The sequence below is a fragment of the Calonectris borealis genome, chromosome 22 (assembly GCF_964195595.1).
Source record: "Calonectris borealis chromosome 22, bCalBor7.hap1.2, whole genome shotgun sequence".
Lineage (NCBI taxonomy): Eukaryota > Metazoa > Chordata > Aves > Procellariiformes > Procellariidae > Calonectris > Calonectris borealis.
In genome coordinates this window covers 4056786-4072646 of record NC_134333.1, presented here as the reverse complement: position 1 = coordinate 4072646, position 15861 = coordinate 4056786, and the positions used below count along the sequence as shown (strand labels likewise).

At 53.7% G+C, this 15861-nt stretch overlaps 1 protein-coding gene and 1 pseudogene across 1 annotated transcript; both read right to left on the bottom strand.

Moving 5' to 3' along the window:
* Window positions 1–3701: 3701 nt before the first annotated feature.
* Window positions 3702–4519, bottom strand: LOC142092091 (feather keratin Cos1-1/Cos1-3/Cos2-1-like; annotated as a pseudogene).
* Window positions 4520–11708: 7189 nt separating this feature from the next.
* On the bottom strand, window positions 11709–12321 carry LOC142092092 (feather keratin Cos2-3-like). The gene has a single exon (XM_075171829.1). It carries the CDS (start codon window positions 12235–12237, stop codon window positions 11932–11934), a length of 306 nt encoding a protein of 101 aa, XP_075027930.1. The 5' UTR covers window positions 12238–12321; the 3' UTR covers window positions 11709–11931.
* Between the last annotated feature and the right edge of the window lie 3540 nt (window positions 12322–15861).

The window sequence follows — 15861 nt, the reverse complement described above, 5'->3', positions numbered from 1 at the left end:
TGGCACAGGTGGTGGTGGAGTTACATGCCTGCTACACACCTCGTGCTCAAGAGGAGGAGGCAGATGACGCCTTCTTCAGGTGGTCGGGGAAAGCCCCACAGTCACAGGCCCTGGTACCCATGGGTGACTTTTACCATCTCAGTATCCGCTGCAGGAGGAAAATGGCTGGGCACAAGCAAACCAGGACATGGCTGGGCATGTGGAAGACAAATTTTTGATGCGGGCAATCCATGAACAGACTAGGAGAGAGGCTCGGTTAGACCTGCTACTCACAAATGAGGAAGAACTCTTGGATGATGTAGAGTTCAAGGACAGCCTTGCCTGCAGTGACCATGAGACTGTGGACCTTAAGATCCTCAGAGGACTGACCAAGACAAACAGCCCCCGACTTCAGAAGAGCACATCGTAGTCTTGTCAGGGACCTACCTGCTTGGCAGGATGCCATGGGAAACTGCCCTAGAGTGCAGAGGTTCCCAGGAGAGCTGAATAACCTTCAAGGAGAGCCTCCTCAGAGCACAAGGATTGTCTTCTGCAATGTGTGGAAAGGTGAGTCAGGAAAAGCCAGAGCACAGCTGGAGTGGAACCTTGGAAGGGAGGGAATGAGAAAAGGTACCTCTAAGCCTATTGGCAGCAAAAGGAAGGCTAAGTAGATGTGGTCTCATTGCTCGGTGAGGAAGAGGACCTGGTGGCAAATGACAGGGAAACGGCTGATGTACTCGATGCCTATTACTCCTCAGTTTTTAGTGATATGGCTTCTCCTCAGGCCTACCACATCCCTGCGCCTTCCCGCAGACTGCATGGAAATGAATTTGGGATGCATCCAAGGGTATTCAAGGAGCTGACTGGACAGTCCCTACTCAGTCCCTGGAAAGAAGATGGAGGAAATGCTCTCAGAAGCCCTTCCTAAACTCATGAAAGGCAGGAAGGGGATTGAGAGCATCTCACATGAGTTTACCGAGGGCAAATCATTCCTCACCAACCGCATTGCTTTCTGTGAGGAGGTGAGTGGCACTGTGGGGAAGGGGAGGGCACTGGCTGTGGTGTACCTTGACTTTAGCAAGACCTTTGCCATACCCTCATGGGTGCACACACATGAACACCCATACGCACGCAGAGGTATGCGCACTCACAGGCATGCACACACACAAATATGTGTGATGTTGGGGAATTTTTATTATACCCCTTGAGGCAAATTAAATACGTGCTTTTGCTTAGATATTGTCGTGGTTTAACCTGGCAGCAGCCAAATACCACGCAGCCGCTCGCTCACCCCCCCGCCGGGTGGGATGGGGGAGAGAATCCGAAGGGTAAAAGTGAGAAAACTCGTGGATTGAGATAAAGACAGTTTAATAGGGAAAGCAAAAGCAGCGCACGCAAGCAAACCAAAACAAGGAATTCATTCACTACTTCCATCGGCAGGCGGGTGTTCAGCCATCGCCAGGAAAGCAGGGCTCCATCACGCGTAACGGTTACTTGGGAAGACACACGCCATCACTCCAAACGCCCCCCCTCCTTCTTCTTCACCCAGCCTTATATGCTGAGCATGACACCATATGCTATGGAATAGCCTATTGGCCAGCTGGGCCACCCGCCTGGCCACGCTCCCTCCCAGCCCCCTGCACATCTGGCAGGGCATGGGAAGATGAAAAGTTCTTGACTAGCGCAAACAATACCTAGCAACAACCAAAACATCAGTGTGTCATCAACATTATTCTCACACTACATCCAAAACACAGCACTATACCAGTTAATAGGAAGAAAATCAACTCCATCCCAGCCAAAACCAGGACAGATATGAAAGAAGCTCCTGCCTGACCTTAGTGGTCTCCTCAAGGGTCTGGGACCAGCCCCTGCCGCTGCAAAGGGACCGCTGCCACGGTGACACACCATGTGGCAGCAGAAGGGTGTGTCTGGGACAAGCCAGACTCCACTTAGGCTACAGACACTGAGGCTGGGACATCAGAAGTGATATAGTAGTGAACTGTCTCCAGAGTCACTTGAAGGTAAACACCCTCTCTTCAAAAGGCAAAGAAATGCAGAAGCGACATTAGTTTACAGAGCAGCTGAAAAAATGGCTTGGCTACCCTGAGATTGTTCATGCATTCTTTTATTTTTTACCCAGTTTGAATTGATGTGCTGGCCTTTTTTCTTCTTGTGTTTTCCATGCAGGTGCAGGTGGTGTAATTACCTGTAGGAAGAGGGAGCTGCCTGGATGGATCCTGTGCCTTTTTCCTACCTTGCCAAGACCTGCTCAGTTGTGCTGCCAACCTAGAGGTCATGCCAAGAGCCAGTAGCAGTGCCCTGGCAGTGCTTTGGCCAAAGGGCTTGCTCGTCTGTCAGAAGAAATGCCATCCCCCCTCTTCTACAAGGACACCTGCAGATGGTATCATCATTGCGAAGGACCTGAGGTACCTTCTGCTTCTTACAAGGTTTAGTGTGGGAGAGTTAGGAAGTCCAACTGTGCTGCTCTTGATGATGGTTATGAAGAGTATGACGAGGGAAACGAGATTTCAGACATGCAAGGGAAACGCCCTTATAAAGCTTATGGCCTTTGGTCATTCTGATGTATGTTTCATGAGCCATAATTCCCTCTTGATGGAGGACATAGGTGTGGGGATTTCCATTCTTCCACTTGTACACGTTTGTCAAGACATCTGAATTGTCATGCAGGAAATAGGATATGAGACTGTAGTAGCTGCCAAGACACGTTACCACTGATCAGAAGGGATGACATGTACATGTAAAAATACCTTCTACCCACAGAACGGCAGCCAATTCCTGAGCACAAAATCTCTCTGAGCCTGCCTGCAGCTCTCTTGGGAAGTGCGACCAAGAGCATCCTTGCTGATCTTCAGGTTCTCCTGCATGCTCTGTAATAGAGCAATTTGATCTCCCTCAGAAAGACACCGTTTCACTGCCTCCATTTCTGTTCTGACTGCCCTCAGCTCCCACATGTTTAGTTCCAATCTCCAGCCTCAATGAATAGAGCAGCATGGGCGACTTTATACTGAGACTCCTGCCTATAGCAAAAAGGAACGCCCTTCCTCAAGAGCGCATGGGGCTGCTGACCCCTCAGGGCCTCCCGTCTCTCTGGGCATTTGTGGGCAGAGACACAGCAAGGCAAGGCCTGATGGTCCCTGGCAGCAGAACAGCCAGGGATGACTTCCTCAGCTCCAAGGGATGGTGCCCAAAAGAGGAGCCTCTGCAGGGAGTCCCAACCTCCCATTCCTCTCCCAATGGAGAAGGGTCTCCTTGTGCCCTCACCCCTTTCCACCCCAGAGCAACACCTTTCTCCTTTGGCAGCTTGGGGAGCGTCTGCAGAGGGAAGGAGCACATGGAGGCCAGGCTTGAATGCAGCAGAACTTTAATGAGACAAAAGAGGGAAACAAAGTCACTCCAAGTGGAGGACAGCAGTGCAGGGAGCCCTGGGGGCAGCCAAGAGTCTGCGGTCCTTGGCTGTGAAGAAGTTCTTGCATGATGTCAGCCTGCCTGCCCCATAGAGGGACAGGAGCCAAATCGTCCCTCCTAGGCTGGCCCTGGGCGGACCTTGATGCCCAGGGGAACTGAAGCAAAAAAAAAGAAAAGGGAAAGAAAGGCAAAGCCATTCAGCTGTACTGAAAACTCATGCAAAATCTTGATGCCCTGCCCAGCACCGTGCTCTGAGTTCCTCAAGGTGTCTTCGTGGGTCTTTCCCAGCATCTTTAGCAGGGGAGGCACCTTCTGCCACAGTAGCGGCTGGAAATGCCAGAGAGGTCACAGCACCCAGAGGTGATGGGCACTCCATCACAGCTGAGGATGCTGCCAACGGCAGCGGAGGTGGAGGACCCCACAACAGTGTTCTGCGGGTAGGAGCTGAGGATGGGGCCGGGCAGGGTCACCACCACGGGAGGGGGCTCGATGACAACAGTGGAGTTCTGGCACTGCCTGACACAGGGCTCATTGCAGCTGTTGGCCAGCGGGGTCGGGCCGCAGGGTCGGCATGGCAGGCATGGATTGGAGCAGGACATGTCTCAGGGCCTGAGGTGCACCTGGGAGAGAAGCAGGGACAAAGCAGAGCACAAGCATGGGTGAGGAACAGCCTGGATAAACTATCACAAAGGAGCCAAGGCTAATACTGAGTGGGGAGCTGAAAGATATGCTAGGAGCCACATGGACTTCATCACCCAATAAAAAGCAGCCTGGCCCACGGAGGCTCTCTCCTAATTCGTAAACCAAAAGCCTCCCCAGCCACATCCCAACCTCTCTCTACGCAGACCTTCTCCCCGCTTCCCTCTGTCATGACGAGAACATGCAAACCCCAGCACACGACAGAGCCAATATCAGCTGAGATGTCCATCAAGGAGAGATCTCGCTTTGAAGAGGAGGAGAAGGGGCTTCAGACTCACCTGCTTCCCAAGGAGGAGGAGGCAAGAGAAGGGGATGAGAGAGCACGGACTTGGGCTGGCTTTTATACCTGCCCTTCATTGCCAAAGAGGCAGAGGCACCTTTTGCAGAGGTAACAATTTTCTGAGAAGCTCATCTTGAATGCAAACCATGGCAGCTAATGATATGGGCTGTGCTTTGGTTTCCAACACTGCTGCCTTTTCATTTCCAGGTTTGTGCCATGCCCATTCTCCAATGAAGACTTCGTCTGAGCACTCACATGGAAGGCCCCAGGATTTGGAGGGCAGGAATGCAGCAGTGCAGGCAGAAGACTCAGCTCAAGAGCTGGAGGGGTCCAGAGCAGGCAAGTGACATCAGCCTGGGTCACTCTGGTGGGGCTGTTTGAAGTGGTGTTCTCAGGAAGAAGGTCCAGTGTTCCTCAGCTGGATGCCATGGGCTCCCACGCATGAGGACATGCCATGTCCTTGTCTTTCCCTCCCTCCTCAGCTCACCCCCATGCTCATTTCTTGTTGCCTCCCCAGGTGTGTGCCTTGTGCTCCTAGGTATTGACCCTATCCTGCCTAACACTGCCCAGTCCCCAGGGGTCCTCAGCAGAGTCCATGGTTCGTTGTCTTCCTTGTGTGTTCTTTACTTGTGTGGACTTGTAAGCAGCCACGTGTGTGAGGATGCCCAGGGAGCACAAATTTGTGCAGGATTCCATGCCAGTGTGCATGAGCCTGTGTGTGTGTGTCCTTGTGTGTCACTCATGAGGGGGGAATGTGCTGCCCATGGCAGGGACACTCTCCACGAGCACTGCAGAGCAGCAGTTTCCCAGGGTCAGAAGGAGCCTGAGTGCAGCCGAATGGTGATGGCACCAGCCTGCTAGAGATCTGTCCAGGGAAGAGGCCCTGAAATGCAGCCCCTGTCTCCTGAGCCCTCCTTTTCCTGCCCCTGCAGAGCTCACGCACTGCCGCTGCCTATTTCAGGCCCCAACAAGGATGGTTTCACTCCAGTTTGGATCCTTAGTTTAATTCAGTCTAACAATATTGGAAGTGTCTCAGCATGGCTGGCAGTCCCCCCTCCTTGCCTCTCCAGGCCAATACACAGCTGCCCTGGAGAGCAGCACTAGAGAGTTGAAAAGGGTGGGCTTTGCTTTATGGGCAAGGAGAAAGGCTGAGGAATGCTGCCGACCATGTGCTGGCCATCCCTGAGTGGATCTGCTTCCAATGCAGTGCTGGGGATGTCTGGGGTGGGACACAGGCCCCCCTGTATCCAAGCCACTGTCAAATGTACTTGTGCAGCTCATTGACCTGGTGGTGTGTGAGGCAGGGACTGAGACCTTGGATCAAACAGGTACTGAATGAAAGGAACATGAAGCCTGACATCACTGTGCTGTGAGTAGAAGAAGAGACTCTATGGCTTGCACAGGAAAGCCAAAGAACTGATGACTGCTTTGGACTTGAGCCCACAAGGACCTTCATGCCCCACATTGGAATCTCAGTCCGACTGCCCAGCAACTGCCCCTGGGAGGGAAAGGACATTGGATTCAAGACCGCATCCCCCAAAGCCAGCTGCTGTCCAACAGGGGTGTCCACTATAGACCCTCTTTCTGACGTGGGCTGTGCACAGTGGGTCTAACGCATCTCCCCTCCTGAATGTCTGTCAGCCTGAGCTCAGGTCCTATTTGCAGGCAGTGGACCCACGGGTTTCCTCCCTTCCCGTAGGGACCTTTGGTGAGATCAGTGCCAGGGAGCTCTGCTGGGAGAGCTCAGCCAGGGCTGATTCCCCTCTCCATGAAGCTGCTTCTGAGCTGAGGCTCCAGTATAGCCAAGGGCCAACCCCATTGCTTTCTCAGGAGGTAACAGGTACTGTGGAGAAGGGAAGGGCAGGGGAAGTGTGTACCTGGAGTTTAAAAGGACGTTTGACACCCTCTCCTGTACTTCCTAGGATGAATGGGTTCATTAGGAGGCTGATAAGCCTGGTAGTCCAGGCTGAAAAAATTGCCTGGACTACCAGACTCCAAGAGTTCATGTGATCTCCATGAGTTCTCATGTGATCATGAAGAAATAGGCTGACTGGAACCTCATGAAGGTCAAAAAGAGCAAGGGCAAGGTTTTGCGTCTGGGCTAGAAACCAGACCATGCAGTCACACATGTTGGGGAGTCACTGTCTAGGAAGCAGATCCACAGAAAAGGCTGTGTGGTTTTAGGAGACACTTAGCTGAACCTAAGAGAGCAGCGTGCCCTTTTGGCAAAGAAGACCAACCGCATCCTGAGCTGTAATAGCCAAAGTGTTGCCAGCAGGTGCAGGAAAGTGTCCCTGGCCCTCTCGTCCTTGTGAGACCACATCTGGAGTACTGCTTCCACATTGGGGTTTTCAGGTTGAAGACATACTGAAGCAAGTCCAAAAACGGCCACAGGGGGTTAGGGCACTGTCAAACATGGCAAGTGAGGAGAAGCTGAGAGAACTGGGCCTGCCCATCTTGGAGAAGAGATGTCTCAGGGAAAACCTTCTTGCTTTCTACAACTACTTAATCAGAGGAGGCAGAGAAGATGCACCAAGACACTGGAAGTGCTCAGCAATAGGAGTAGAGGCAAAGGACAAGCAACTGAGGCATGGAGAAATCTGATTAAGCAACAGGCTAACAGAAATAAGAACGGGAGCGGGTTTCCCAGGGACATCGTGCAATGTCCATCCTGGGAGGTGTTCAAGGATGGACTGAATGGGATCTTGAGTAACCTGGTCTACTGGGATCTGTTGTGAGCAGGGGGTTGATCTAGATGACCTCTGGAGGTCCCTTCTCACCTATATTCTGACTGTGTAATTCCCACCTCACCCCTGCCCTCCCTGACCCCTGCACACCCATGGACACTGTGTCCTCATACTCCCTTTGCCTCAACACAACTTTTAGGCATGTTGCTGGGACTGCAGAGGGGCAGCTGAAGGGAGGCTCTCACCCTCCTCACTCCCACCCGCAGGACACCAGTGGCTGCTATTTCCAGTCCTTGAACTCAGAGACAGCTCTGGGAAGTTGGTCCATCTCCTGGGCCAGGACCCTGCTGCTGCCCCGGGCTGCCCCCGGCGCTATGCAGCCTTATTCTTGCTGGGGAGTCCTTGCTGGAGGAGTGGAGAGCCCATTCCCCGGGAGAGCAACTTGTGCCCCGGCAGAGCCACTGAGCCCTCTCAGCCCGGGCGAGACCCCGAGCGGTGCTGGCGTAGGGCTCAGCCCCAGGGCGGAGCTGGCGGCGGCGGAGAGGAGAGGAGGCACCAGAGAGGAGGCGCCGCGGCCAGAGCAGAGAGCCGGGGCTGGCGGGGGGCAGCGAGGCGCGGGCGGCGGAGCGGTGGGATGTGGCGGTGCCGGGGCGCAGGGCTGGCGGGGCTGGCCGCGGTGCTCCTGGGTGCACGGGGCTGGCCGTGGTGGATGGGGGGCCAGGGCTGAGCCCATCATCTCTAGCATTACCAGTTTGCTTGCATGTACACCTGCCTTTCCATGCACCCACTCTTTTCTCTGTGAATTCAGCAGTTATTGTTGCCCTGATTTCAGCCCTCTTTCAACCGTAACACCCACTCTCGCTCTCCACTCTTCCATTCTAACCCTCTTCATCCATCCGTCCACCCCTCTTTTTACCCATCTCTCCAGGACCCTACCAGTTCTAACCCCTCTTCCTACTCTCTGAGACCCCTCTCTCATCTCTCCCTCTACTTTCTTCGTATCTGTAGGCACAAGGTTGCTTTCCTGCATCTATCCATTATTCCATACATCCACTCATCCCCCTGTGCATTCAGCATTTCTTCTTCTTCTGAATTCAACCCTCCTTCCTTCACTGTAACACTTGCATTCTCCTGTCTCCTCATCCCCTCTTCATCCATGCATCCATGAATCTGACTTTCATCCCATTTCTGCATGCATCCATTCCAAGCTCCCCCCAGCCTTCTCCCCTCATACCACACACCCACACTACGATCACCAGTCTCCATCCCTTGTCATGGGCACATCGACCGATCCGTTCCCATCTTCCTCTGTCTCACTGCCGCTCAGAAATGCACTTGTTCACACACAGAAATGCACTTGTTCACACACACGCTCACAGACACTCACTCTCACAGGTGTGTTTGCAAATGAACATGCAAATGTCAACACACAGGCACAAACACGCCCACAGGCCCTGACAAATGCATATGCACATGAGGAAGCACAGCCTCTCCCCACACTCTGAGAACCAGGAGGCCACCGGCCAGCTCTCTGCCTCTGTGCCCCTGACAGCTGCAAATGCTGAGGCTGGGACAGCAGAAAGGAAGCTGGCCTGATGAAGTTGCCTTAAGAGAAATACCCTCCCTTCAAAAGGCAAACAAATGTTAATTAGCAGTTTGTTAATTTCAAACTGCCTGAGCCAAGCCCTGATGTCTTTCAGTTAACCTGGCTCATTAGAGCTCATGGAGCTGCACTGCTGAGAAGTCTGTCTCCACATCTGCTCTTAGCACTTGAGGTGTCTCCAGAGCCACAGGAGTGGTGGCAGGAGGCTGTGCCCAGCACTGCACAGGCACCAGGAGGACAAACCTTGTGGCCAGAGAGGCTCCCAGAAAAGCTGGCATTTTCCAAGGGTCCTCACCTGGCCTGGAAGGCTCCTATTCAGATCCCCCATCTGTGACGTGCCTCCCTTGGAAGGAGTCCAGCTCCTAGCTATGCTCTGCAAGTGCAGCATCAGGAAGCAAGGTGCCAGCCAGATGGGTTTGCTAGATATTTTCTCAGAAAGCAGCTGCAGCATTGCTCAGGCAAAATCAGCTGCAGCCATTTTAGCCACCGGGCAGCCATAGTAGATGTGTACCACGTATGTAAAAACCATGCCCGTGTCAGGATCTTCCTTTGTTGGCTGGTGAGCAAGGCAGTTGCTGCTCTGATGGACCATTACTCCTTGTCCTGTCACTACAGGCCCTGGTAAGAAGTCTTTCTCCATCTTTCTTTGAAGCTCCCTTAATATATGGAAAGACCACTCCCTGGAGCCTTCTCTTCAGGCTCTCTGGCTGAACAGGCCCAACTCTCTCAGCCTTTCTTCATAAGACAGGTGTTCCAGTCCTCAGATCAGTTTTGTGGCCATCCCCTGGAGGGCCTGCTCTAACAGGTCCATGTCTGTCTTTATTGGGAACCCCAGAACTAGGCGCAGTCCTCCAGGTGGAGGTGGAGGCTCTCTCATGAGAGCCTTGGAGATTTTCAAGACTTGATGGGCACAGCCCTGACCAGCCTGATCTAATGAGACCTGCTCTGAGCAGGAACTTGGAATGGGTGATCTGCAGAGGTCCCGTCCAACCTAAAGTATGCCATGGAAAGAGTAAAAATAGTCTGGCAGGTTTGTTCCTTAAAGGCTAGAAGTAAGGAGAGGACAAATGCAGATCCAAGTGGTTGTGAGGAAACTGAGAATGGCAGGGTTATGGGCAACTGGAAAGGTTTGGTTGGGTTTGGGTGAGCCTTTGAGGAGCTCATTTATGAGATGGGATGAGCAGTGTGGCAAGGAAACTTCATTGATTGGTTCCTGAGATAGCTTTTTTAGGTAGAGGGAGAAAGTCCACGGTGCCTGGGGAGCTGAGTGAGGCAGCTGATGTCTGCAGGGCTTCGGGTTGTTGACCAGTATGTTTGTGAGAGCTGCAGCCTTGGGGTGTGCCGACAGGAGCTTGGGGCTAGACACCGTGCAGGAGGCAGGAGAGGCCAACCCAGCCAAGGGCTTGAGGATGGAGAGAGAGCACACAGGCATCAAGGAAGGAGAGACTCCCAAGGTGTTGCACAGGAGGGTGTGTCAGGGAGGTTGGGCACCAGGTGCAGGCCTAGCCCCCTTCTACCCCTCACCTTGGAAAGGCAGAAGGTGTTGGCTGCACAAGTAACATTTGTCACTACTGGGGGAGAGAAGACCACAGCAGGGGCGTTTCAGGCGTGCTAAGAACAAGCATTTCCTCCTCCCCACGTCACTCTTTGTTCCCCTTGCAGAGTCATTCCCAGGAGCTCTGCTCTCTCGGGTCTCTTGGTGGGGATGTGTGGGCTTTTCGAGTCTCTTTCACCATGCAGGAGGATCGTTCTCAGCATGCACCTTGGGTGTCTCGTCCTTGCTGCCTTCCCGTGGAAACCACTGGGTAAGCATTGGCTTTGACTATCGGTATGATTCCTCTTCTTCCCAGGAGAACCTCACCCCCTCCACAGTTCTCTGCCCTACCTCATGGGCTTCCACCAGCCCTGCCTCATTTCTTCTGCAGTAGGACCAGGCTGTACAACTCTGTCCAAGAGCACAAGGGGGAGGAAGACCACTAGGCAGAGGTGGACAAGAGGCCCTGCCAGGAGAAGCGCCAGCTTTGGGGAAAGCGGCTTCATGCCTGGGGGAAGACCAGGCACAACAGAGCAGCCATGGGGGCTTGGACACTGTCCAAGCTGCTGTCCTTGGGGCTCCCAGTCTAGTGGGAGTTGGGGGTGTGTGAGAGGCATGAGGGCCCTGGTGTGTGGCTTGGCCAGGCTGATTTCAATATCTACCTGTGAGTTGCCTTAGTCCTGCACATGTGTGTAACCGCTGGGCTGTGCAGGAAACTTTGGGGTGTGGAGGGTGTATAGGGGAGCTGTCCTTGCTGCCCTTGCCCTTCGGTGTAGGCCATACTGCCTCAGTCTGGAGACAGGTAGGGGGATGAAGAGGAAAAGGTGGGGCTGTTCTGAAGACTTTTTCTCAGATCACACCCACTCCTGCATCCTTTGGGGCCATCTTCTGATGCAGCCTCCTTTCCCAACACAGGGCTATCCAAAGCAAGAGGAACTCCCTTCAGCACAAGCTTGTGAGCTGCTGAGCTCTCAGAGGCTCCAGCAGCACTAGGCTCTTCTCTAGGGGATAGCAGTGGACAACCTCCCCATCTGCAGGACATGCTCTGAGGCCAAGAGGCCATATCTGAGCAGAGATGCTGGAATGCAGGGCCTGAACACCAGTGGCTTTGGAGGAGCTGAGTGTGTCTTCCTCACCTCCAAGAGACAGTGCCTGGAAGGGACTCATTGCCCTCTGTCCCATCTTCCCATTCCTCTGGGAATGATGAAAAGTCCACTTGTGTCCTCACCTTCGCCCCAAACTACCAAAGCCAATACATTTCATCCTCGGCAACACGAGATAATGTCCACCAAGAAAAGGATTATGTGGAGGCAGAGGCTGGGATGCAGAAAAATTTAATGACTCTGAAGAAGGAAACGAGTTCGCTGGCAGAGGAAGCGGCCAGAGCAGGGAGAGCACCACAGGCTGCAGAAAGTCTGTGCCCAACACGCACACTGGAGATCCCACAGGCCATCCATCTGCCTGCCCCACAGAGGGAGCAGATACCTCAGGTTGGCTCTGGGGTTCTTATGGCCCAGAAGAATAGAAGACAAGAAAGAGATGGGAGAGAGTGGAAGGCAAGGAAGTTAGACTTTGGCCATGTTTTCAGAGAGCCCCAGCTGCCTTCTTTTGGAAGGGCAGCACTGGAATCTCAGCCTCTCTGAAATGGATGGCTCTGTCTTCAGTCTGGCATCAGCTGTTGGTTTCCTGGGGATCCTTGTCCGGGCTGTCACCAGTGGCTCTAGCAGGGGGGACACCTTCTGCCATAGTAGCGGCTGGAAATGCCAGAGAGGTCACAGCACCCAGAGTTGATGGGCACTCCATCACAGCTGAGGATGCTGCCAACAGCAGCGGAGGTGGAGGATCCCACAACAGTGTTCTGCGGGTAGGAGCTGAGGATGGGACCGGGCAGGGTCACCACCACGGGGGAGGGCTCGATGACAACGGTGGAGTTCTGGCACTGCCTGACACAGGGCTCATTGCAGCTGTTGGCCAGCGGGGTTGGGCCGCAGGGTTGGCACGGCAGGCATTGGTCGTAGCAGGACATTCTGTAAGGGTCTGGAGGTGCACCTGGGAGAGAGGGTCAGGAAGAATCAGAACACAGGCACAGGTAAGGACCATCCCACCACAAGTCTGTCACCCTGCCATGAGTGTTTCAAAGGCACCTGCTGAGCCAGGAGGTAGAAACTGGGCAGTGAGGCCAAAGGGTTTCTTGGCCTCATCCTGACACAGTACTGCAAAGTGTTGCCAGGCCCAAAGAGGCTGCTGACTATCTCCTAAAAGAAGCACCCTCTCTGCCAACTTCTGGACACTCTCTGAGTCAGAGCTTTGCCCTTCTTCCCCCTCTCAAGCAGCACCGTGACCCAGCATAGGATGGAGGAGCACGCATCTCATGAACAGAAAAAGGTTGTGGGGAAAAGGCATCAGACTCACCTGGTTCCCAAGGAGAAGGAGGCGAGAGAAGTGGATGAGACAGCGAGGAGTTGGGCTGGCTTTTATGGTGGCCCTGACCTGCCCCAGGCCCAGACGTAGCTTCTATGGAAGCGGTAATTTTCTAAGGTTCCCCTGATGAACGGAAAACATCCCAGCTATTGACATGGGCTGCGTGGTTGTTTTCCCTGGTGCCGCCTTTTCATTTCCTGCCTTATGCCATACCCATTCCCTCATGGACAACTTCTGAGTGCTGGGTTTGAGAGGCTCCAGGATTTATGGGGCAGGAATGTGTCAGTGCCTGCAGAAGACTCAGCTCAAGTGTTGCATGGGTGTAGCGCAGCCAAGGGATGTTGGCCTGGGGCACACTGGTGGTGTTGCCTGTGGCCGCATGGACAGGAAGGGGCCCTGCAATCCTTGGCTGGTCACCCAAGGGCTTCCTTGCGTGCGGACGTGCCATGTCTTTCTCTTTCTCTCCCTCCCAACAGGGTCACTCCAGCGATCACTTGTGGGGTGCGGGGGGGCTGCACTGCTGGCTTTCGTAGACTTTTAATCTTTTACCCAGGATACTAAGCAGACTTCCCCAGGCTTTGGATATCGAGGGCTGCAAAGATGAGTTCCCCATTATTTCAGCACTGCTCAAAATCAAATTTATGTGGGCCCTCCTCTACCACTGGGATGTTATGGGGTGGACAGCATGATGCTTGAAAAGAAAAATCGCTTCTGGGCATGGCACACAGACAATCAGGGGAAGACTTTTCCTTGCAAAACACCTGAGTTACCATGGCCTACAAGATGTTTAAAAATTTTGAGGGAGGTCTCCAGTTTGCTTAAGTATTGCCTACCTGATCTTCTCCTGGCAAGAGTACATCTCCCTTGCTCTAGATTTCCTCCCTGGTTTCAAGGACCTAGGATTCCTAAAGATTGATCATGCTCATAGAGATTGAGGCAAAGAAGGCATTCAGCACCTCAGCCTTTTGCAAGTCCTGTGTTGTCAGGCTGTGTGGCATCAGAGAAGGCCCACTCATTCAGCTGTGGGACCACATTTCCCCTGGCCTTCCTTTTGTCACCTGTGTCCTTACAGATTCCCTTCTTGTGGCCATTGACATCCTCTGCCAGATTCAGTTCCACTTGGGCTTTGGCTTTCCTAACCTCATCCCTGCATGCTTGGACAGCATCTCTCTATTCCTCCCAGTTTATCTGTTCTTGCGTTCACCTCCTGTATGCTTCCTTCTTGTCTTTTGGTTTTGCCAGGAGCTCCTTGTCCAGGCATGCTTGCCTGATTTCCTCCTCATTGGAATGGAGGAGGTGGTCCTTGAATATTTGCCAAGTTTCTTGGGCTCCTCTTGCCTCCAGTGCCATATGCCAGGGTACTCTCCCGAGCAGCCTTTTAAAGAGAACAAAGTCTGCTCTCCTGAAATCCAGGGTGGTAAGCTTGCTATTTACCTGCCTTACTCCCCTCCGGAACTCCACCATTTCATGGTCGCTGCAGCCCAGGCTGCCTTTGATCTTCACATCCCCAACGAGCCCTCCCTTCTTGGTGTGTATGAGGTCCAGCAGAACACTTGTCCTCATTGGATCCTCTATCACTTGGGTGATGAAGTTGTCATCCATCCTGTTGCACTCCAGGAACCTCCTGGCTTGCTTATGGCCTGCTGTGTTGTCCCTCCAGCAGATATTGTGGTGGTTGAAGTTCCCCAGGAGGACCAGGGCCTGTGAATGTGTGGCTGCTCCTATCTGTCTGTAGAGGGCCTCATCCGCTGGTTCTGCTGATTAGGTGGCCTGTAGCAGACACCCACTGCAATGTCACCCTTACCTGTCTTCTCTTTCTGCCTGCAAGTCAGCTGGAGCAGCTATGGGTGCTGCCATTAACCAATGAGGAAAAAAAACCCACACCACAGGGTCCAAGACTCTGCAGATGTGGAAGGACCCGGCCTGTGTATGGGGAGCAGCGGTGGTGCACAGAGCACAAGGGCCACTTCAGCCCCAGGGCTCTGGGAATGCTGAAGGAGCTTGGTGTCTGCGGGAAGGCACTCCAACATGTGCCCTATGGTTGGGCTGCTGCATGCCCTGTGCCATTCAGGGACAGCTCACGGATCCTGCTGAGTGCAGAATCAAACCCCACTGTCAGTGCCATGTCTCCGAGGAGCTGGGCGTATCTCCTCTCACACAGCACTTTTCCAGACCAGAGTTGCGTTGTGGCACTTGTGGGGCTGTAGGGTTCCTGGGCCTCAGGAAAGCTGTGCTTGAGGAAGACAAGGCAGCACAGAGCAGTATTGCATGTTTGGGCACCAGTCACTGTCCTGGGCCTGCGTTCACTCCAGGGGGTGACAGGGGACTCCAGCGTGTGGCCTGCTGTAGCTGATACCAATACTAACTTGTCAACACCTCAGCCATCAGGTTGGAAATGTAAACAGGTGGGCCATGGCAGATGCTGTGCTGAAGGGTGATAGGGCTGCATGGGGAAGCTGTCCCTGCAGCCCATTGGCAATCGTGCTGGCCATGGCCCCTAGATCGGGTGATGGAGGGGAGGGACAGGTGGAGTAGGGACTGTGGCCATCCCCAAGGCTATTTACCCATGCCCAATTCCAGCCATCCTTTGGCAATGTCTTTTTCTGATTCCTCTTCACATGACGTGCTGCAGGGCCAAGGGGGTATTTCTGAGCAGAGTTGCAGCAAGGCAAGGACTGATGGCCATTGGCTGTGATGTGACTCGGATTGTCTTCCTCAGCCTCAAGAGGCAGTGCCTGAAAGAGGACTCGCTGCAGTGTGTCCCACCCTCCAATACCTCTAGGAGTGATGAAGGGTTCCCCTGTGCCCCCACCTCATTCCCCTCCAAAGCAATGGTTATCTTCATCAGCAGTCGGGATGCAGACGGAAAGACCACCTAAGGGACACAGGCAGGGTTGCAGCAAATTTTTAATGAGTCTCAAGAGGGAAATGAGGTCACTCCAGGTGTGGGAGGAGCAGGAGCAGCCAAGAATCTGTTCCCCTTTTCCTGTGGTAGAGTTCCCACAGGGCATCTGTCGACCTGCCCGGCAAAGGGCAAGCAGATCACTCCAGGCTGGTTTCTGGGGTCCTCCCAGCAGGTGAGAGCGGGAGACGCAGCTGGTGAGAGTAACGTGCCCCGCTTGAGCCCATCCACCCACACAAAAGCCCTTTGCCTGCTCTCTCTCTGTCCCTGAGTACCGTGGACAGGGATATGGGCTTTAGCCTTGGGACGGAGGTGCTTGTAGGCTCT

Bases quoted from the DNA above. Each gene is read 5' to 3' on its own strand.
- LOC142092092 (XM_075171829.1), bottom strand. From the start codon at position 12,237: ATGTCCTGCTACGACCAATGCCTGCCGTGCCAACCCTGCGGCCCAACC.